The sequence below is a fragment of the Sceloporus occidentalis genome, unplaced genomic scaffold, assembly GCF_023333645.1.
Source record: "Sceloporus occidentalis isolate IW3139 unplaced genomic scaffold, rSceOcc1.0.p SCAF_5, whole genome shotgun sequence".
Taxonomy (NCBI): domain Eukaryota; kingdom Metazoa; phylum Chordata; class Lepidosauria; order Squamata; family Phrynosomatidae; genus Sceloporus; species Sceloporus occidentalis.
Window position 1 is genome coordinate 54,453,367 of NW_028316985.1, and position 22,167 is coordinate 54,475,533.

A 22,167-nucleotide genomic window follows, 5' to 3' on the forward strand; every position below is an offset into this window, starting at 1 on the left:
CATGAAAGGTATGTTTTGCACAAAAATGATGGCTGAGATCCTGCATCAGGATACAAAGCTACAATGGTGTATGTTATAGCACCTACATCTCCCAATGTGAGCCCCAAAAACTACCATATAAATCCTGCTAACGGAGAGATTTTCAAGGTGCTGGGGGAGCTGTCACCAAATGTCTCACTGTTGGGAGGGAACTGCTCACTTCTTTACTTACCACCCACTCCTTGGTTCCCAGGAAATAGAATCATAGCACCCAGAGCAATAATCAGTGAGTTTATCCCCCCTCCCCAATATGCATGAACTCCAGTTAGAACATTCCCAACACGTAGCTATGTAGCCCTTTAAGACATCAGGAGGAAAGACCCTACCACCTCTCTAGTCAATTGGTTTCATTGCCAAACCACTCTTACCATCAAGAATTTACTTATAATGTTGAATCAAAATCTGCCCCCCTGTAACTTGAAACCATCAGACTATGTCCTACCCTCTGGGGCAGCAGAGAATAAATATCCTCCCTCCTCTCTGAGACAGCCCTCTGGATAGTATGTATTATCCATCTGTTAGCAAGGCTGCCTGGCTTCCATGGTAGATTTTGGGGGGCATGTTTAGTCATTGCAATAGTACCAATGTGCAATGACTACAAATATGAATCTCAAAATATACAATGTGATTAGTCAGGTTTATGACTTTGTAAATACTGAACAAGATACCAGTCAATACATTTTGCACAAAGTAATTTGTGTGGGGGGAGAGCACTGTATGTGTGTGTGCGCACGCGCATGTATAAAGAAAAAAAATATTTTGTGCAAAAAGTATTTGCTGCTTGGCTATGTCCCATTCTGCTAGGTCTCATTCCAGTAAAAAAATAGCAGAACCCACTGCACAGAGCAGGGATATGTAGAAAGGACACTACAATTCTGAAAGCAGCTTATAGTGGGAAAGCAATAATTTGATACTACTTAGCTGCCTTCCTCTGGAAGAATACAACTGAGGGAGAGGCAAGTGAAAGGATGATCCCTCTGGGCTCAACCCACAGCCCAGGGTCCAATATGTTTAGAGATATGGCTTAAGCTTCAACCATGCACTTAGTTATTGCTTGCCACTAACCTAAAGGAAATAATGGGGCTTCACTGTGTAAGCAGTGAAAGGACATAGCTTCCTCTTCCTTCCCTGCTTCCAAATGGAAAAGGCTTTTCTGGAAAAAAACTTTGCTGTTTCTTGGAAAGAAGAAAATATTGTCCATAAAACAATACAATATTATCGTTGGCACTACCTTCCAACACTCTCCTATTTTATCTTGCTTTGATTAGAGCTTTGAATTGCAGTTTTATTCATGCCTATGTGGTCTTTGACTGTAATAAAGAATTTCACTTCATTTCATGCCTATGGCCCAGTACAGATGGAACCGAAGGGACTCCCTCATCATGTGCTAGGGTTGCCTCGGTGCAGAATGCCCACACGCCACACAACCCTAGCATGTGACAAGGGGGTAATAATGGCTGCGCCCTGTATAAATGGGCACTGCCACTGTTATGTTTGCGTTGCCCCTTCCCTTCCCCAAATGGAAGCAATGTGGTGTGGTTGAAAATAAATCAGATTGCAACTCTACTTTTCAAACTGTATCAAAAATGCTTCACACCTTATATCTCACATATTTTTAAAACCCAGGTATTTCTTGTTAACAGAAACTACAAGAAACTACATTGTTCACATTTATCAAAAGTTACCAATATGCCAGTTTGGGCTTGCAACATGTAATGTCTTCTCTACTGGGACACTTCAGTAAGGTGTTTCTAATAAGATGTCCATCCTTCTTAGTAAAGGTGCATAGTATCTGTTCAAAGTGTATAACAACTAACATCCTCTGCTTCTGTGGAAAGGTAGTGAAGCTCATCCAAGAAAGCCCAGTTGAAATGGAAGCAAACCTTCAGTCCAATTCATTCTTGCTTTTATTTGTAGCTTTCACTTTGTCAGGCACAGGCAAATTGGTATCAAAAAATATACTCACAAAACATCAAATTGAATTACCTTTGTACATATGTTCTTCTCCATGCAATAAAAACACTAGTTAATGCAAAGAAACAAATATTTTACAAGTACTGGGAAATGAACTTGGCAAAACTCCATGAAGCACATGGATGTGCATTTTTGACAAAGCAAATAAATCCCAGTCTGTTCCCATATTTGTATCAGGATTCTTCTTTTGCACGTGGTTTTGATCAAGACTGTATGTGAACAGGTTTATATTTGCTTTATTTCTATGATGTCCTCAGCATGTACAGATGCTAAAATGGATCAGTATCCTGTAAGAATAGACACGGTGGGGGGAGACTGCCATGAACATGCACCATTTAATTTTTGAAAGTTTAATCAGAAATGTTAATCAGAAGACAAGTACAATGGAATGAGGATAGAGAGGATGAATGGGCAGAGCAATGAACAAATGTAATGGTTATACATCTCCCTCCAAGGGTATTAAAAGAACTGGCAAATGTAATATCAGAGCCATTGGCAATAATCTTTGAGAAATCACAGACTCTTTGTTTAATGTTCTGCTCTAGAATCTTTCCTACCATTTCCTTCTTCTTTTTGCTACAGACATATCCAAAAAAGCCCTTTTTGTTGTTCTTAACCTCTCTAGCAAGCCTGAGTTCATTCTGTGCTTTAGCTTTTCTGACTTTACCCCTACATGTGCTCGCTATTTGTTTGAATTCCTCTTTGGACTGCTTTGTTTCCATTGGTTTTTCTGTACTGGAATGACTGTGCTGCTCTGCTGTACAGTGTAGAGATAGAAGAGCCTACAGTAACTAGAATCTTTTATATACTTTGAACACAGATTTATGAGTTGCCTTTTGGGGTGAGGTTAAATCTCATTGAGTTGAAACTGAAATGTCCAGTGAAAAAGAAAAACATGCTTACAATTTTCATGCAGATTTAGATAAAAGCAATTTTATTATTACAGGATTTTGCTGAAGTTGTTGTAGACATCCCACTTTTTGTTTATAACTTTCATTTACGGGTAATAATTCACCAAAAAATATAAACACAAAAGACAAAGAACAATAAAACAAAACAGTCTTAAAATGACCTCAGCTCTGATATGTTAATTTTTTAAAAAGCATACATTTCTGTCTAATATAAATATATTGTTTGTCTGCATTCCACATACATGGCAGATTAGATTAGAGCTTGTTCAGTAATTCAGGTCCTCCAAGTGGATTCCAATCCATTACAATAAAAACATCACCATCAAAATTAATAAAATTAGGGGCAAAACATTCCAAAGAAAGGCCTTTTTAATTGCCATTCTTTGCCAGAGGATTAATTGGGACAGTCCTTGCCCAATTAGGGAACTTGGAGGTATGCATAAGGCATAACTACAGTTACATCAGTTTTATACCTCCTAAATTGTCATGGCTCCATCCTAAGAAATCCTGGGATCTGTGCTTAGAATTCTATGCTAGAAAACTGTAGTCCTCTCTCCTTGAACTACAATTCCCAATGTATCTCAGTGCCTGTCTACATTACAGAAATTAACTGATATGCCGTGTATATACTTTACTGTAAGTCATTCTCATGTATGAGTCGATGGCAGATTTGGGAGAGAAAAGTATGAAATTTGGCATAACCTGTGAATAAATCAAGGGTAAAACATTGGGGCTCGGCACAGTCCTGCTTTGCCACCCATCCTCAGTTGTCTGCAGCTGGCTGCTTATGTCCTAACAGAAGGTGAAGAGGAGGAGAAGACAAGCAGTCCAGCTCCAAACAACCAACAGCAGGCCGACAAGCAGTGAAGGAGCCTCCTTGAGAGAAAGCCTAGTGGTGGGGGATTTTACTGTATTGACACAGGTATAAGTTGACCCATTGGCGGGAGGAATTTTGGGGTGTAGAATTGTCAATTTATGTACAAGTATATATGGTAATCCTCAATCCCTCTCTTATCAGGTAGTCTTGGTATCTCCTAAAGTACCACACAAAACTACAAGTGACACTTCACTTGAAAGTCACTATCCTTCCTCACCAATCCAACCTCCTTAAATGGATGAAAGCCACCATTTCTGCTTCATCTCCTTTTGCTTGGTCATCAAAGCCCCGAGTGGAGGAAAAAGAGAAAATACAACAGTGAGCTGACTGTCTATATTAAAAGACCAGAACTGAACTTCAGGTTTTAATCAGTTTTTAATTTTTGGTGGGTGAGTCAATGGATTTTTGTTTCACTCCATTTTTAAAGGAAAATATCATATACACTGAAATCAGTAAGAAATGCTCAGTGATTAACAACAAAGAGTTCCTTCTGTGAAATGGAAAACCCCTGAACACACACTACAAAGTTTTGATCAATGGTACAGTATGTAAAGTAGGTGTAATTATAAGAATCGGCTAATGATAATTTCAGTCTTGAGTTAAAAGTTAGCAGAGGATTTGCATGAAATAAGAAATCAAACATCTTAGTCAACTTTTATTTCTAACACTTTAAATTAAAGCTATGCATATCTAAGTTAATGACTGAAACATGCAGTGGCTAATTTCACTAATATTTAAGAAGATGCATTCTTTTGAAGTGTCTAATGAAATGAACTGTAAATGAGAAATAAAGATTTCATTTAATCAAAAATGAATAATTGCAAGGCTGCACTTATACATGCATACTCCTTTTAAATAGCTAAATGCTAGGTCTAAGTTCCTTAAACAGTACAGATTTTTTTTACTATTGACTTCAAAAAATATAGACCTTGATTAAACAGTGAAATAGTAAAATATCATCAGACCAACTACAATGAACATGCTGGAATTACCTATGAATAAATATGTATAACAACCTTCCCAACTTGGTGTCCTCTATAGGAAATAGATTACAATTCCCATCATAGGCCATCTTGCACTTCTGAAGGACCAATCTGTACAATACGGGTTGTCCTTCTAGAGGGCAACTTCCATCAGCCCTAGTCAGCATGACCAATAATGAGGGAGGATGGGATCTGTAGTCCGAGAGTATCTGGAGAGCAACACATTTTTCTCTCTCTGGCAAGGTAAATTTTTCAAATGCATGGTGTAATATCTATTAATATTAAAGGTTTTCATGCTGTTCCTGAAACCCATGTCAAAACTACACTTTGAATCCTCAATAAGTCTATTTGGAAGCAGGTTCCAAATGCCCTCAATGGAATCTAGTGCCAGTATGTGAAAAATGTTTTTTTTAAAACCCATACATTTATATTGGACTTTCTAACCTTAGAAATTGGGAATGACACTAATTTAAAAGTATACAGGTTTTGATCACTTTCTTACATTTGAATACAAGCCATACAAACTATTTTCAAGGATATGCACTTAAAAATAGTGTTCTTATACCCTGCTTGAGCATTACTGATAGTTTCAGAGAAGACTCTGGGTAATGATACCACAGTACTGGGATAGTCCAGCAAGAAGAGCAAATCCATCAGTCAGGATCTCTTTCCTTACCACTTGCTTTTGAGTTATCTTTCAATTCTAAGAACACAACACCTTCCCTGTGAGTAACCTAAAATGATTCTGTTGCATGTAAAAATCCTTTTACATGTGTTGTGGGTAATTTTCTCCTTCTAAATATCATCAGTAGCACAACCCACCTTCTATATCTTGTTTAATCAATTCCACCACATTTCCCACCTTCCCACCTTTACACCAATGAACATCAGCAGAGCTGACCAAGAGACTGAACAGTCATTTTCAACACCTTATTGCAAGATTTTGTAGCACTCAATCTTTGATTTTTTTTCAAGAACCCTATTCATCTTAGCATCACCTAATTTTTCCATCAGTTAATAAACCTTCACATTCCAAGAAAAATTGTATAGACCTGAATTCTAGTTCCAAATATGGTACACCCATTGGATAAATTGTTTCACAGTGAGTCAATACATCAGTAAATGTCATTGATCCAATGGGATTATTCACATCAGATTTATCAATAGGATCCAGGCAACTGTGTCAGCAGCAGCTGAAAAAAACCTTATGACTTCCCTTAGACAAACACAGGTACAAACACAGCATCAATTTCCACTCCATTACACTCCAGCAATTGGATTCATCAGGACAGAGGATCCCACATACAAGTATGCAATACAAAAGGGAACAAATGATAAGATGCTGAACTACCCTAGTCCTATCATCATCATCCCTGTTTTTCAGGGACTAAAGGCAGTTTATCAAAGTACTCTTACAGCCTAAATACCTTAGAGGCACTAGATCCTGTCCGATCTCAGAAGTTAAGTAGGGTCAGCCCTTGTTAATACTTAGATGGGAGACTGCCAATGAATGCCAGGTGCTGTAGGCTATATTTCAGAGGAAGAAACTGGCAAAACTACTCCATAATTCCTTGCCTAAGAAAACCCTGTGAAATTCATGGGGTCACCAAAAGTTGACAGGTGACTTGAAAGAAAATAACACATACCGAGAAATGACACTCTATATGTCCCATGCAGTAAACCCCAAGTTGGCTTTTGTCAGCCATCTCTTAGCAATTTATGACTCTGCAAAACAGAATCTATGTTTTACTTCTATAGTCTGTGCTGGACTATAAAACTAGCATAATCTAATAAAAGTAGATGGATAAGGTAATGTGTGCTTCTATGCATTGTTGCACTTGTCTAAACTGTGTTTGGGTAATCTAGCTTTGAAACTCTTGTTACCATAACCCTCTTTGCAAGCTAATTTTGAAAGTGTGTCCGATTGGGCTCATTTAATTCATCATTTTGGTTTGATTCATTAATCTCTGCTTCTCCTTTGAAAGATAATCTGCATTTAATGACTCTGTTATGCAATCTACAGCAAGGCGGGAAGAGTTTGCCCACTCTCATAAGGGCATCATGGTAATGTGTCGCTAGATTTATCTACGCATCAAAATCTCATTTTTGAGGTGCCAAAAGTGTTTTCAATTACTAATGTGGTAAAACTTTGCAGCACCATTCCAATTTGTTCAGAGTGCTAGAATTAAAAAATCAAGATCCACTCACCAATTTTTTAGCAGGCAGCTAGTCACATAAAAAAGATAAAGAATGCTATAAATTAAAATTAAAAGGCACATTTAATATTTTCTTATCAATAATTACTTAGCCAAAGCCATCCTTTTTCACAATAACCACCCTCAGATAGTGCTGTAAAATTAGATTGCCTAATTCTTTTTTTCATGGTATGATCCCAGTAAGGGGAGGTTAGGACGAGATGGAGTTTCCCTTTGATGTACATGCAGTGTTTCTTGAGATTAACTAGTAAACTTTAAGTACAATATAAGAACTCAGAATATTTATTACATGGTGTCCTTTAGGTTGTGTAATAATCCTAAACATATTATTAGCAGATTTGATGTACTGAATGGCTAAGAACCTGACACCATTTGTACAGCATAAAATGATGGCAACAAGATGCATTTGTGTTATGGTGGATCACTCCATTGCACAACAATTTAGCATGTTCTGACACTGCTTCTTAAAGCTGTGTGCAAATTAGATTATGGAAACTAGAAAAATATTTAAACCTATCTCAGGAAATATGGTTTGCAGGGGCAGTCTGAAGCAGAAGAACAAAGGTTCCCCCATTCACTCAAATCAAACTGCCTAGTTCCCAGAGCCACTTTAAGCAAGCCTGAACAAAAGTATTTTATTATTATTATTATTATTATTATTATTATTATTTTATTATATCCCACTTTTCTCCCAATACAGGGACTCAAGGTGGCAAACAACAAGTATAAAACAATACAATTTGAAAATAGTACAACAATATTAAAATATATAAATATAAAAATTAAAAAAAACAATTAAACAATTTTAAGAATTAAAACAGTTATAAATTAAAACATAACATTTTAAAATACAAACCAATAAAATATGTATAGCTCAGCATTAAAAATCCAGTCCTTCTCAGCTTAAAAGACCTGACTGTACAGGAACATCTTTACCTGATGTTGTAAGGATAGTAAGACTGGTACAATCCTGGCCTCTCTAGGGAGGGAGTTCCAAAGCTTGGGAGCAGCCACAGAGAAGGCCCTCTCTCTTGTTCCCCCCAAACATGCCTGAGAAGTTGGCAGGACAGAGAGAAAGGCCTCTCCAGATGATCTCAATACTCTGGGATACTCGTACAGGGAGTTATGGATCCAAGCCGTATGATCCCATACCATGCAGCAAAAGTATAATAGCAACACATGACATAATTTGCCATTTTCATAACACTTAAAATCTGCTGCCTAAGGCACATAACTCACTCTGCCTAAAAGTAGAGTTGATAATGGTGATTAGTTGGATGTACTCAAGATGCACTCTCAAGCTGTGTTGTTCAGATGGTAGCTTCACTCCCCCATTCTACATATAACATGGCATGCTGCTTTTAAACCAATGTGAATTTCTAAAGTATGAGAAAGCTTGCCATTCATAAAAAGTGCAAAATTGCCATGGATTCTACTCCTCTGAGTTTTTCTGGGTCTGGCAGCATTTCTGATGCGTGAGCTGGAGTAACCATTAGTCTGTAGAGCCCAGTCTAGGTGCTTCAGTTCATCTTCCAGGAAGTGGGGTCACAGATCTTTTTTGTCTGGTCTACCAATGTTTTGACTGTGCTATTTTTTTTTTCTGGGTGATGGTGGAGTTCTTGTGTAGGTATCTGTCCGTGTATGTAGGTTTTTGGTATACTGTGTGGGCCAAATTTTGGGTTGGTTTGTGGATGACCAGGACATCCAAGAATGGCAATGTTCTTTCCTTTTCTTTTTCCGTTGTGAATTTGAAGTTCAGGTTGATGTTGCTCAGATGGTTCAGAAACACTGTCAGGTCTTCTTCTCCATGGCTCAAAATGGCAAAAGTGTCATCCACATTGTCACAATCACTTTATTTTCTTCTACTAAGCTTCCTCCTTTTTTGGTTATGTTGCTGGGAGGTGTTTTTGCCTTGTGCAGAATCCTTACTGGTTCTCCTCCTATCTCTTCTGCTTCCTCCTCTGGGAGATGGTGGATGATGGATTCAACCTGGACAATGATGTCTTCAACTGGGATTCTGGTGCTGGCAACTGCAAAGTTGCCTCTTTTGGCCAGGATGGACGTTTCTTCTTTAGAAAGTTACCACTCTGTCAGATTGATGATGGTTCATCATGTGTCCAGTGAGGATTTTAGCTGATGCTTGTGGCATTTGTTGAATTTTTCTTTCTGTCCTTTGGTGTGGCCCACCATATCTTTTTCCATTTTTTCTTTAGGAGAAGCTGTCAATTTTGTCCCAGTCTTGGGTGTTCATCTTTTGACTGATGCTGATGTGGAGTGATAGCAGTTCCTTGTCTATGTTGGCCAGTTCTTTACAGTGATGTTTATTCTTTCCCATAACAGTGCATGTTCCATTCGACTGTAGAAACAGTTGGCCTGTGGGGATTTTAAGGTCCTTTCTGCTGTGAGAAAGTATGGTATGGCATCTATGTCTCTACAGTGCAACAGAAAGGTTAGAGAGCAGAATAGATGTGCTCTCCTGGTCCTGAGTTTTTCCAGTCTCTAGGTGTCTTAAAACAGTTTCTCCCCATAGAGATGTCCAATGTGAAGTTGAAGGCTTTCACAGCCAGCATCCATAGTTTTTTGTGGGTTTTTCGGGCTATATGGCCGTGTTCTGGAAGAGTTTATTCCTGATGTTTCACCAGCAGCTGAAATTGAGACAGCTATTGAGTTCACTAAATAAGTGTTAGAGAACTCAACAGCTGTCTCAATAACAATTAAGGATGACTCTTTTCTACTAAATTTCCCAGCTCTTGTCTTTTTATAAGTGCTACATAGAGATGTCACTGAATTATATAGAAGGTGAAATGTGAAGCAAATTTGGAAAGTCCTATTCAGCTAAATGATGTATAAGAATTCCAAAGACAATTAAAATGATTTTGCTTGGTTCCTCTTCACATTTCCAAAACAACTTCCTTCTCCCCTCCCCAAAGACATAGCATTTTGGCTTTGTACTGTATTTTTAAACATGTGAAAAACTAGACAAATAGAAGATGAGCCCTGCAGCAAAAGGAAAACATGCCAACAACAGTTTATGTATTAGGGAGGGGAAAAAAAGAACTTTTTTCTACTCTCCAAAGGCAATTCCTTTAAAGCAAACATCAGTCTATACTTGCAGCCGTAAAGGGATTTTACTATCAGTCCCATTGTTGGAAAGAAAACCCAGCTCTTTACTTTAAAGCAAATTCAAGTGATTTGGAAGAGTTCCCCATTGTTTCTTTGTTGTTTAAAATGGTAAATGGTCATTTTAATGCCATCCAAAAGAACAAGAAGAAATTAGCTGGAGACCTTCAGATTTTAGAGGATTTTCATGTCTGATTTTTATGAGAGAACAACTCCAAGCAAGATTCACAGGAGGAATTTTTCACATCTCAGTACTCCAGAGCTGCATTGTCTTCTTAATAGCTATAGCACTTACAACTAACAATGAAGGCACATGTTTAGTTAAGCTAGTGTTTCTGCCTCACAGCTACCGCATAATCCTATGTATGCCTATGTTGCTGTCTTTACAGAGATATCCAGGCTGAACAGGCGGAAAGAAAGCAGACTGAGAGATAGGCAGTGCTGGTTCCCCAAGGCACCAGACCAATCTTATTGCAGTTTCTAAACTGGTTCTTCCTCAGGAAGCTCCCAAAATCAATTTGTTTTGGTTCTCTTGGAACATATTCCAACATGCAAACCTCTAATATTAGTCTAGCCTGGGCACTAGGTCTGCATGTGAACTCTCCTTTCCTTTCCCTTATTACTACTAATCTTTAGCCAAATCACTCCAAGTTTATTACTATCTGACTGGATGGCAATATAAAAATGGAAACGGAGGACAGAAGTACATTTCATTAGCTCTCTGCATACAGATCTAAAATGCTTGTCTAATCTTTCATGGGAAAATTATGCCTGAGGTGCTCCTAAATATGTGCTTCTGGATGCAGTTCTATGCCACATGTGCTTCACCAATGATGCCACTGTGCTATATTTAGTGATGGTGATGCTTGATGCAGCAGCAGCAATACCTTCCCTTATTATGATACTAAAATAACTTACATCACCTCACTGTGCCGCAGCATCTGATGTTGCCTTGATTTTGCATACTTACATACAAGATATTTTTTTGTTAGTTCAGCAACTGATAACACTGGTCTTTTATATAGTTATTGTTTCTTTAATTAATGCTTCTGTAGACAGAGACTCTAGTCCTAGTCATCAACCTTTTTTTATTAACCAATATTATTAGTTCTTAATATGCTTGTTCTTCATGCAGTCTTTACAATTTCTGCATGTTCTCAGATTCGGTTTTATAGTGCCTTGTAATGTACATGCTAGCCTTTGGAATTATAGTAGCTATATCTTAACACATTTTTCTGTGTCTTTTCTTATAGAAGACACCATAGAGTGTCTATTAATAACACCTCTGCTTCCCCCCACCCCAAATCATTGGTTGTGCATTGTTGTGATATCCAAAAGTAGAAGATGTTGTTCTTTCCATATTTAAATCAGGAAAAGGCTGAAACTGAGTGTGGTTAAATAGTGAATGCAAAATCTGGAAGAAACTCAAATGATGTTTTGCTATTTCTTTTTAATCTCCCTTCCTGCCCTCCCCATCCCACACAATTTCTCTTGCATTTGTAAAAGCAGTACAATTACAATCAATTTATATATGGCCAGCAGAAGCTGTGAGGATAATGTATGAAGGAAGGAAGCACTAAACTACTCTCCTCTTATAGACTAAACAAATTACTTTGTGGCTTAAAATCCATAGCCACATTTTGCATCCTATTAGTGCACACAGCAGCTGAATAGAAGTGAAATACTTTGCATATGATAACTAAACATATTAGATTAATACCACAACTTCTACTGTCTTTTCTGTTTGCTTTATTACGGCCAATTTTGAGCATTTTGGTTTAGAAAATTAACCAAGGTATTTAAATAATGGTGTACTCAACCCCTTATACTTGCAAAAGAATAGAATCATTTAGAGCAGGGGTAGGCAACCTTTTTGAGTCGGGGGCCGGGTTGCTGTCCCTCAGACAACTGGGGGGCCGAAGCCGGAGGGTGGAGCTTCCACCCTCCGGGGGCGGAGCCGCACATGGGGGTGGAGCTTCCACCCTCTGGGGTGGAGCCACATGCCAGGGCGGAGCTTCCACTATCCAGGGGCGGAGCCACATGTCAGGGGTGGAGTTTCCACCCTCCAGGGGCAGAGCCACATAATATTTGCTTTTTTTTATTATTAAAAAAAAAACATTTTGACATACATAGTACAAACACATGCACTCAGCTTCTCCATACATAAATCGAATATTAATAACACGAACTAATGTTGATTAGTACAATACAACAAATACCCTACCTACCAATCCAACAGGCCTTCTCTACAACGTATCCCTTTCATTTTCTCTCTTCCAACTTAGTCCCTATCTTTATCTTTATCTTAACTTTCCTTTCTTATTCCCTTCTTCTCTTCTTTCTCCTTTCCCCATCTTCCTTAACCTTCTATCCTTCAGTAATTTCCTTATCCTACAGCTATTTAACTTAACTACCTACTCTTACCTTCTGCACCTACTTATCCCTTCAACTACTTCCCTACTACCCTATCCTTATCTTCTGCTTTCATTCTCCTGTTGTTCCACCTCTTCTTCACACTTATACATTCTAAACTTGCATACATACAATGACTTCCTCCTATCTGTTTCCAATTACTTCATACTCATTGACTTTCCGTATTCTAATCTTTTTAGTGGATCCCATCTCCCTTCCAATAACAAAGTTTCACCTGTTGTAGTTGGTTTTTAGTGCTGGCCGAAACTGAGTCCCTTATTTGAATACTGTTACTGCTATCTCTCCCCAGTTTGCTTCTAAAAAATCAGTTACTTTAGTCCATTCGTCTTCCCTTTGTTTGGTTTCCTTATTACTAATTGCTTGAGTTAGTCTATCCATCATAATAGCATCGTATAGTTTTACTATCCAATCATCTATAGATGGGCAGTTAAGGTTTTTCCATTTTTGAGCAAAGGTTACCCTAGCTAGTGTAATTAAATAATACAAGATTTTTTTCCCTGCCCTTTATTTTATCATCGATAATACCTAATAAAAAGGTCTCCGGTTTCTGTTGTATTTTCCTCCCCATAATACGATCAATATGGTTGCTTATCAATTTCCAGAATTTCTTGGCCTCCTTACATCCCCACCAACAGTGGTAAAAAGTTCCTATTTCTTTTTTACACTTCCAACATTTGTTATTGTCTAATTTATATATTTTGGCGATTTTGGATGGTGTCATATACCAGTGGTAAAACATTTTATAGTAGTTTTCCCTTAGATTTTGTGAAGCTGTAAATTCATAGTTGCTTTTCCAAGAGTTTTCCCATTGTTGCATGGATATTGGGTGGCCTATCATTTTTGCCCACTTAATCATATTTTCTTTCACTGTTTCTTGTTCAAGCTCGAAAGACAACAAGATTATATAAATTTTCCCAATTAATTTTGAATTGCTCTCCAATAGAAGTTTCCCTAGTTCCGAGTTGCCTTGTGCCAATACCACTTTATGCTCTTTAATATCCTCTTTGTATCTTGCTAGAATTTGATTATATGCTAACCAATCAAGTCCTCAGCCCTCTTTATTAAGTTGTTCTCTTGGTTTTAAAGATGTTTGATCCCCCTCCTTTACTAATATATCCCTATATCTAAACCAATTCTCATCTGCTATCCTTTCCTTCCTATAAAAAGCTTTCTTTTGAAAGATTCTACGTTTATATTTATTCCAGATTTTAATGAGCGCCTTTCTAATACAATGTTTTTAATGGGTTTGTTTAGTTTGTCTTTTCCATAGATTAAATAGGCATGCCAGCCATAGTTGTTACCATCACCTTCGATTTCCCGTAAATTTGGATTATCCAGCATTAGCCAATCTTTGATCCACATAAGGGCACAAGCTTTGAAATATAATTTGAAATTTGGTAGGGCTAAACCTCCTCTATCTTTTAAATCTTGTAAATATTTGTATTTAATTCTAGGTTTTCTACCCTTCCAGATGAATTGGGATAAGTCTTTATCCCATTCCCTAAAGGGTTTCTCTGATGTGATAATAGGAAGCATTTGGAATAGGAATAAGAGCTGAGGTAATACCATCATTTTGATACAAGCTATTCTTCCTGTTATAGAAAGACTTAGTTTATTCCATTTTATAAGATCTTGTTTTATCTTAGCCCAAGCCTTTTTGTAATTAATTTCATAAAGACAGTTTATTTTATCAGAAATTTGGAGTCCTAAATATTTCACTTTCTTCTCAATTTTGATGCCAGATTTTTGTTCTAGATGTTTTTGTTCTCTCTCTCTCATATTCTTTGTTAAAAATACTGATTTTGATCTGTTAATTATGCACCCCGTCATTGCACCGAATTTGTCTAGAATTTCCATAATCATTTCTATACTTTCAGTTGGCTCTTCCAAAAAAAGGATCATATCGTCCGCGAAGGCTCTGGTTTTGTATCTTTGGTTCTTAATTTTTGTCCCCTTTATTTGGTCATTGAATTTAATTTCTTTTATTAACAGTTCCATGATTAGTAAGAATAGGAGAGGAGAAAGCGGACATCCCTGCCTTGTACCCCTTTTTATATTAATGAATTTAGATTTTTCGCCATTTATCCTAATTTGGGCTTTTTGGTCTTTGTATATTTTGGTTATCCAATTCATAAAGTTTGAGCCAATTTGAATTTTTTTTAGGACTTCTAGAAGAGTATACCAATTAACCGAATCAAAAGCTTTCTCTAGGTCAATAAACATTAAGCCTAACTGCTTATCATTATGGCGTTCGTAATATTCCAAAACATTCAATAAGATTCTAGAGTTATCTCTCATGAATCTCTGTGGTAAAAAGCCCCTTTGGTCCTCATCAATAAGGTCTTTAAGGCAAGATTTTAATCGATTCGCTAGAATTGTAGCAAAGATTTTATAATCATTGTTTAATAATGAGATTGGGCGATAGTTGATTGGTTCTAAAGTATCTTTTCCCTCCTTGGGTAACATGATTATTTCTGCTTCTTTCCAAGATTTAGGTATTGTTTCCTCCAATGCTTTATTCATAATTTCCTGTAGGATGCCCCCTAATTCAAATTTAAAAGTTTTATAAAACTTTGCTGTTAACCCATCATTCCCTGGCGATTTGCCTAATTTGCTGGAATCGATTGCATCCCAAACCTCTTGTATGGATATTGGCTGATTCAATTGTGTCTTGTGGGCTTCCGTTAACTTCTCTATATTTGAAGAGGCTATATAATCTCTGATTGCTTCTTCGTCTATTTGTTTGTCACTGTAGAGATTTTGATAGAAGTTAACAAAAACTTCTTTAATTTCTTCTTGTTGAGTTACAATTCCTTTACCTGAATTGATCTTATTGATGGCTTTTTTTTTCTTTTTCTTTTTTTAATCTATGGGCTAACCATTTCCCCATTTTATTTGCGTGTTCAAAAGATTTTTGTTTGGTCAGTCTGAGTCTTTTGTTTAATTCATCTGTTGCTTCTAAATCCAATTGCTTCTGTATCGATTTTATTTCCCTTTGAATTTTCTTATCTCTTGGGAATTTCTGTAAGTCCTGTTCCTTGTCCTTAAGTAGCTTGTTTAGTTTCATTACCTTTTGTTTTTTCTCCCTTTGGATTCTTATATTCCATTGTGTAAAGAAACCTCTAATCACAGCTTTGCCTGCGTCCCATACCGTTGATATCTGGATCTCTTTATCCTTATTTTCTTTTAGGAAATGTTGGAACATTATATTGAATTCTTTCACAATTTTTCCGTCCTCTAAGAGGTCTTCATTTAAGTACCAGCTGTTGGTCCTGTTGGTTTCGTTCAAATTTAATATTATAGGGTTATGGTCCGAGATGGTTCTATTAAGCGTTTCCATTTTTTTTATTTCTTTCAAGAGATTCTGTGACACAAAGAACATATCTAATCTTGATAGTGATTGATGTCTATCCGAAAAGAAGGTAAAACACTTCTCTTTCGGGTATAGATGTCTCCAGACCTCAATCATGCTACAATTTTCTAGCAATTCAAAAAAACTTTTTGGTAGTCTTCCCTGCGCATCTTTGATGGGTTTGCCTGATGATCTGTCTATGTTAGGTTGAATAACTCCATTAAAGTCTCCCATCATGATTATATTTTCATACTCTAGTTCCATTAGTATCGTTTGTAATTTTTTATAAAATTTATTTTTATTATCTTGGGGGCCATATACACCTATCAATAGACATTTCATTCCCTTCCAATATATTTCCACTCCCAAGTAGTGACCATTACTATCTTTGAATATTTCTTTGGATTCAATATTATTTTTTATATATAGGATGACTCCCCTCTTACTTTGGTTAATTGAGGAGATATATTCTTTGCCTAATTTTCGATTTTTGACTAATCTCAGATCCTTTGTCCTAATATGAGATTCTTGTAAGCAGATAATGTCCGATTTACTTCTTTCAAGAAAGAGAAATGTTTTTCTCCTTTTTTGGGGCGAATTCAGGCCTTTGATGTTTAGGGATAGTATTTTCATTGTTTCCAATTGTAGTGTATCCCTACACTTTACTTAGCAATAATACGTCCATACAATATAAAAGGAAAGGGTTCAAAGTTTATTAGTTTACATTTTGTAATACAAACAAAGAGGAGACAATCTCGAGAGTTATTATCCTAAAAATAGAGCACCATAGGGTCTTATCCAATATTAAATTAGTACTTTAAAGTATGTTAATCAATCTAGACACTTTCAATGCAATTAAAAAAGGAACAGATAAGTGGCAATAAGTACTTTTAAATGGATGGGGAGATAGGATTCACACACATTTTTCACTTAGGTATCCATTTTGAAACTGTAGGTTATTATATTATTAGCTAATTGATTACTTACCCCCCTCCTCCCCCCTTCTCCTCCCCCTCCTTTTCCGTATCTCTCTGGATTTCTTTAAGGAAATCTTGGGCCTTCTGCACCAAGTTGATTCTTATTTTTTTCTGTTTCCAGAAAACTTGCACCCCTTCGATCTCTTCCCACTTAAATAAGATATCATGCTTTTTCAAATTGTCAGTTAGGAAGGTGTACTCTTTCCTCCTGCGCAAGATCTTTCCGGGGATGTCCTTTAAAATCAAGATTTCCTTACCGTCTACTATAAGCTTAGCCTTATAGCTTTGTTGCAGAACAAGGTCACGTGTCTGCTTGCGGACAAAATAAACTACTACATCCCTGGGTAACTTTTTTTGTTTAGCAATGTGGGAATTTATCCTGTAGATACGGTCCAGTTCCCATGGGAATTGGGATTCAGGTTCCTCGACAAATTTCGCTAGTATTGGTGCAAGTTCAAGATAAAGATTTTCATTAGGTTTTTCGAGCAGACCTCTTAGCTTGAGACAATTTTCCCTTTGTTTGAGTTGCAATCTAAGGATTTGTTCTTGATCTTCATAAATTTTGTCTTTGACCTCAGCTATCTTTTTTTCCATCTTTCCTGTGTGTGTTTCTAAGTTTTTCAACCTTCCATTGACTTTACTCATATCCTCAGTTAATTTATCCAGAGACATTCTCATTTCACCGATTTCTATCTTCAGTTCCCTTTTAACATTTTCTCCTGATTTAAATATGTTCGCATTCGTTTCTGCTTGTAACCTTTTCATTTCTTCCATCATTAGTTCAAATGAACCTGTGGGTTGAGGTGAATTACCAAGCGATGGTCTACGCTGATTTATTAGTGAGTTCTGACTTGTAGCCCGAGCTTTCCGTGTACCTGATGCCATCTTGGTAATTATAAAGGGAATAGCAGTCAATAAAAATAAATAAGATTATATATCGTTTCACAAAGATTAGGTGCAGGGTTAATGAAGTCTCACTACTAGTTTTGATTTCAAGCCCAATGTGAATATTGTCAGATAAGTATTTGTATAATATAAAGCTTATTATATACTTCCCAACAGTTGGTTAATACGGTCAGAGATTGTGGTGAATTAGGTTAGAGCAATTAATTAATTTGCTATTTATATCTCTATCAAGAGGGGGCTCTTTCTAACTGGTTTAAGATAATCTATTGGCCTATTCTGCTTCTTTTTAGAATGATTCTACTGAAATTCTAAAAGTCAGCTAGGACTAAGGAGGTCCTAGAGAAACAATTCTATCTTAAAAATTTGGAGGTGATAGGGAGGTAAGGAGAGTCAAGAGACGTTGATTCTGTAAAAAGAGAGGAATTCAGAACAAACAAATCAGCTTAAAGTAGTAAGTTACTCTTGTAGTTCAGCTGGATTACCAAGTTGATCAATTGAACCTAAGTTTGTCACACAATAATTTTACCTATCTCCCCACCCTTAAATCAGCTTCTTTACATTTGTCTTTTTTCAAAAAAGAAAATAAAAAAAATTGTTACCTCAAATTGAATCTGACACAGTTACTAAGTAAGAGCAGGTTCCTTGTTACACCAAACAAAGGTAAGTAGCAACAAAGTAGTCTAAAGTTTCAAGCTAAGCATTCATACAGGTCAATTCATTAAAATAAGTATTTGTTTTCCTTGCTTGGCAATACAAATTCATGAGAAGGAAACACTTCAGTGGATTAACAGTAATAAGCACAAATATTAAACACAGAAATGATTGTTATGTTATACCACAAGCAACAGTAAATAGATGGAAATAACCTACTTCTTGAAGCTAACCATTCAAACAGCCAACTTATTAAATTAGTGCGAATAAAGGTTCAGTATTTGCTTATCAGTATCAATTATCCAGAAAGGAAACTTTCCCAAAGAAAAAACTAGAATAATTTGTCCATGGTATGTCTAGGTTTCCTTCTTCCTTCTCCAGACTGTTCAAACTTACAGGTTCAAACGCTGCAGTCTGTCCTGGACGCCATTTTCTTGTTTCCCTTCCCCTCGTTGTTTAATCGCTTTGACTACTTCCCAGAGTTCCTTTTAGTAGACTTTCCCTTTCACTATTGTCCAGTGTAAAGTTAAGAGTTCAAAAAAGTAGCAAATGTTCACCTAAGTTCATTTGTTTTTGTTCTAATAAAGGAAGGTCCTTTACAGTTCCAAGTCCGGCCAGAGAGAGGAGAAAGAGAGGAGCTGCTTGGCAGCCATTTTGAGACCGTGTGCTTGAGACCGTGTGCTCGTTGCTGAAGGGGAGGAGCTTCTGTGAGTCACATCTGTGAGTCACAAGGGGGCGGAGCTAGCAGACTAGCTTTATATACCAACATCCAGAGCCTTCCAGAACAGTCCGGCCAGAGAGAGGAGAAGGAGAGGAGCTGCTTGGCAGCCATTTTGAGACTGTGTGCTTGAGACCGTGTGCTCGTTGCTGAAGGGGAGGAGCTTCTGTGAGTCACATCTGTGAGTCACAAGGGGGCGGACCTAGCAGACTAGCTTTATATACCAACATCCAGAGCCTTCCAGAACAGTCCGGCCAGAGAGAGGAGAAGGAGAGGAGCTGCTTGGCAGCCATTTTGAGACCGTGTGCTTGAGACCGTGTGCTCGTTGCTGAAGGGGAGGAGCTTCTGTGAGTCACATCTGTGAGTCACAAGGGGGCAGAGCTAGCAGACTAGCTTTATATACCAACATCCAGAGCCTTCCAGAACAGTCCGGCCAGAGAGAGGAGAAGGAGATTCAGGGCTTCGGCTGCCTCATCGGGCCTCCCAGGGGCCCGGTGCAGCTCCTGGAGCCCCGATTCAGGGCTCCAGATGCCGCATCGGGCCTCCCAGGGGCCCGGTGAGGCTGCTGAAGCCCCGTTTTAGGGCTTCGGCTGCCGCATCGGGCCTCACAGAGGCCCGGTGAAGCTCCTGGAGTCCCGATTCAGGGCTTCGGCTGCCGCATCGGGCCTCCCAGAGGCCCGGTGCAGCTCCTGGAGCCCCGATTCAGGGCTTCGGCTGCCGCATCGGGCCTCCCAGAGGCCCGGTGCAGCTCCTGGAGCCCCGATTCAGGGCTTCGGCTGCCGCATCGGGCCTCCCAGAGGCCCGGTGCAGCTCCTGGAGCCCCGATTCAGGGCTCCAGAGGCCGCATCGGGCCTCCCAATGGGCACCGCCATTTTGCCCTTTATGGTCGCGCGAGACTTTGCCACCATTTTGAAAGGCAAAATGGCAGCCGGAGCGGCCAAAATCGGCGGCGATTTCGGTGGCAGGAGGGAGCGGGGGCCGGCAGAAAGGCGCCCGCGGGCCACATCCGGCCCACAGGCCGGAGGTTGCCGACCCCTGATTTAGAGGATCTTCCAGTCTGGCTCTTATACCTACTAGTTGGTGAACCCTGTCAGTAGTAAAGGGTGGCACCTCTCGTCAAACTCATAAGCCCCGCCCCCTGACAGGTGCCCCGCCCCGGAAGTCCCGCCTTAACAGGAAGTCCCGCCTTAACCGGATATCCGGCCTCCTGCCGGAAGTCCCGCCCTCCCCGGATATCCGGCCTTCTGCCGGAAGTCCTGCCCTCCCCGGATATCCGGCCACGCCCCCCGCTTGTGGCCCCACCCCAGCATGAAACCTCGCCTGTAGGTGGAGCGTCTGAAGGGACTCATGTGACCATGATGATTTAAAAGGGCCAATCAGAAGGCGGTTTTAGCAACGCTACAGGAAGCCTTTGGGCAAGCCCAGACATGTTCAGAGAAGACAACATGGAGGCCCCCACTACTTCTGCAAACTCTACAGAGCAAGAAACAGGGGATGTGAAGCCAAAAAGCAGAAAGCGTTATCCTAGCAATAGTTCAGATGATGGGCTTTCTACCTATGCTGACCTGGCTAGCGAAGAAGCTGATGAGATTTGCAAAGCATGGAACCGCCTGGTGGATACCGTTTCAGCAGAACCAGCTGTAATGCAGGTAAAAAAGTGGGTTTTTTATTTTTAAAGGGTTTTGACTAGCCTTACAAAGTCGGCTCCCCACCTCTCCTCTAAAAAAAAAAAAAAAAGACTATTTTCTTTATATTTTAGCAACCTCAGGCCAGTAGCAGTTCTGCAGAGAAGTGTGCTGAAGCATGTGGAGGCAACACATTACCTATAGCTCTGTGGAGGTTTGCAAGCATAGGCTGGAATGATATTCCAGTAAGTCATCTTTTAGAAGGGGATTTTGGTATTAAGTGTGTGTGTTTTAAAAATGCATTTTAAAGGTAATCTATCTTTTTTCTTTTTTAGGATTTCGTCGAGATGTCTACAGCTCAACCTAGCCCTGTGGTCATGGCTGAAATTCTTGGACTAGATGTTCCAAAAGAACCATTAAATTTTTCTCCCAGAGAATTGAAAGTTCTCATGCGGTCAACAATCAGAGCCGTGTGTTATGGAATCATCACCCATTGTTTGCAGCAATATCGCTATGAATCCTGTGTTGGCTGTGTAATCTCTGCCCCTGCTCAAAATTCCCATGACTGTCTGTTGTGGTCAAAACGTTATCTGTGTAGAAAACTGAGCTGGTTATGTGGGCAAATAGATTTTAAAAACGTGTTACACGTATATATTCTTGTAGCTTACAGTTTCAATGGCCTATTGATAACAAATGAGACTGTAGACCAAATCTTGCAACTTGTAACTAAAGTAGAGAGATCTGAAAATTCACTGAAGGAATTAAATAACATTTTGAAACCCAGGGATAAGCCTATTTTGGAGCATGTGTTAAAAGTGATTAAAAATAGATCTTATAAAACATTTCTAACAACTATTAACAGACCATCTGATCCATAAAGACTGACTAGAAGTTTGTTTGAAAACTGTTGGCTGCTTTGATATTTTTTTAAAAATGTTTGTTAAAAGGTTATAAAATAAAAAAGAGTTTATTTTAAAAAGGTGTTTGTGATTTTCTTTTCAAAAAAGTGACTACTCTAGAGCTGGCTCATAATGAGTATTTACAATGGGGGGGGGGGGGTATCAGTATTCATGCACCACTCAATCTCCCTAGAAAACATGAGGCTTTGGTGGTGTGGGGGATACAAAATGGAGGGGTGGAGGGTGGAGATGGCTCTTTAAATTAAACAATGAAGAGGGGGTGGGGGGAAGCCTTCTTACAGAAACCCTCCAAACTTCCTGACCCTCCTTAGCCTAAAAACAGAAATAAAGCAAAGGAGAGATTCTTACAATTAAGCTGTACAGCCACCTCTCCAACCCCCCCACTTTAAACAAAAAGCAGAAATCAGGGTGGCTCTTAAATAATGTAGAGGGTTGAAAATCATTTTTTGCAACCCCCCAAGGCCC

General features: G+C 38.7%; 1 protein-coding gene across 1 annotated transcript; it reads left to right on the forward strand.

Moving 5' to 3' along the window:
• The first annotated feature begins 20,497 nt into the window (after nucleotides 1-20,497).
• LOC149312167 (uncharacterized) lies at nucleotides 20,498-21,742 on the forward strand. Its single transcript, XM_089526813.1, has 3 exons — nucleotides 20,498-20,806; nucleotides 20,917-21,027; nucleotides 21,118-21,742. The coding sequence occupies exons 1-3, from the start codon at nucleotides 20,585-20,587 to the stop codon at nucleotides 21,658-21,660; spliced, it is 876 nt and encodes a 291-aa protein (XP_089382939.1). The 5' UTR covers nucleotides 20,498-20,584; the 3' UTR covers nucleotides 21,661-21,742.
• The last annotated feature ends 425 nt before the right edge of the window (nucleotides 21,743-22,167 follow it).

Excerpts from the sequence above, each read along its gene's own strand:
- LOC149312167 (XM_089526813.1), top strand. The coding sequence starts at position 20,585 with ATGTTCAGAGAAGACAACATGGAGGCCCCCACTACTTCTGCAAACTCT. Across the intron at positions 20,807-20,916 it reads CAGAACCAGCTGTAATGCAG|CAACCTCAGGCCAGTAGCAG; the intron begins GTAAAAAAGTGG and ends TTTATATTTTAG. Across the intron at positions 21,028-21,117 it reads TAGGCTGGAATGATATTCCA|GATTTCGTCGAGATGTCTAC; the intron begins GTAAGTCATCTT and ends TTTCTTTTTTAG.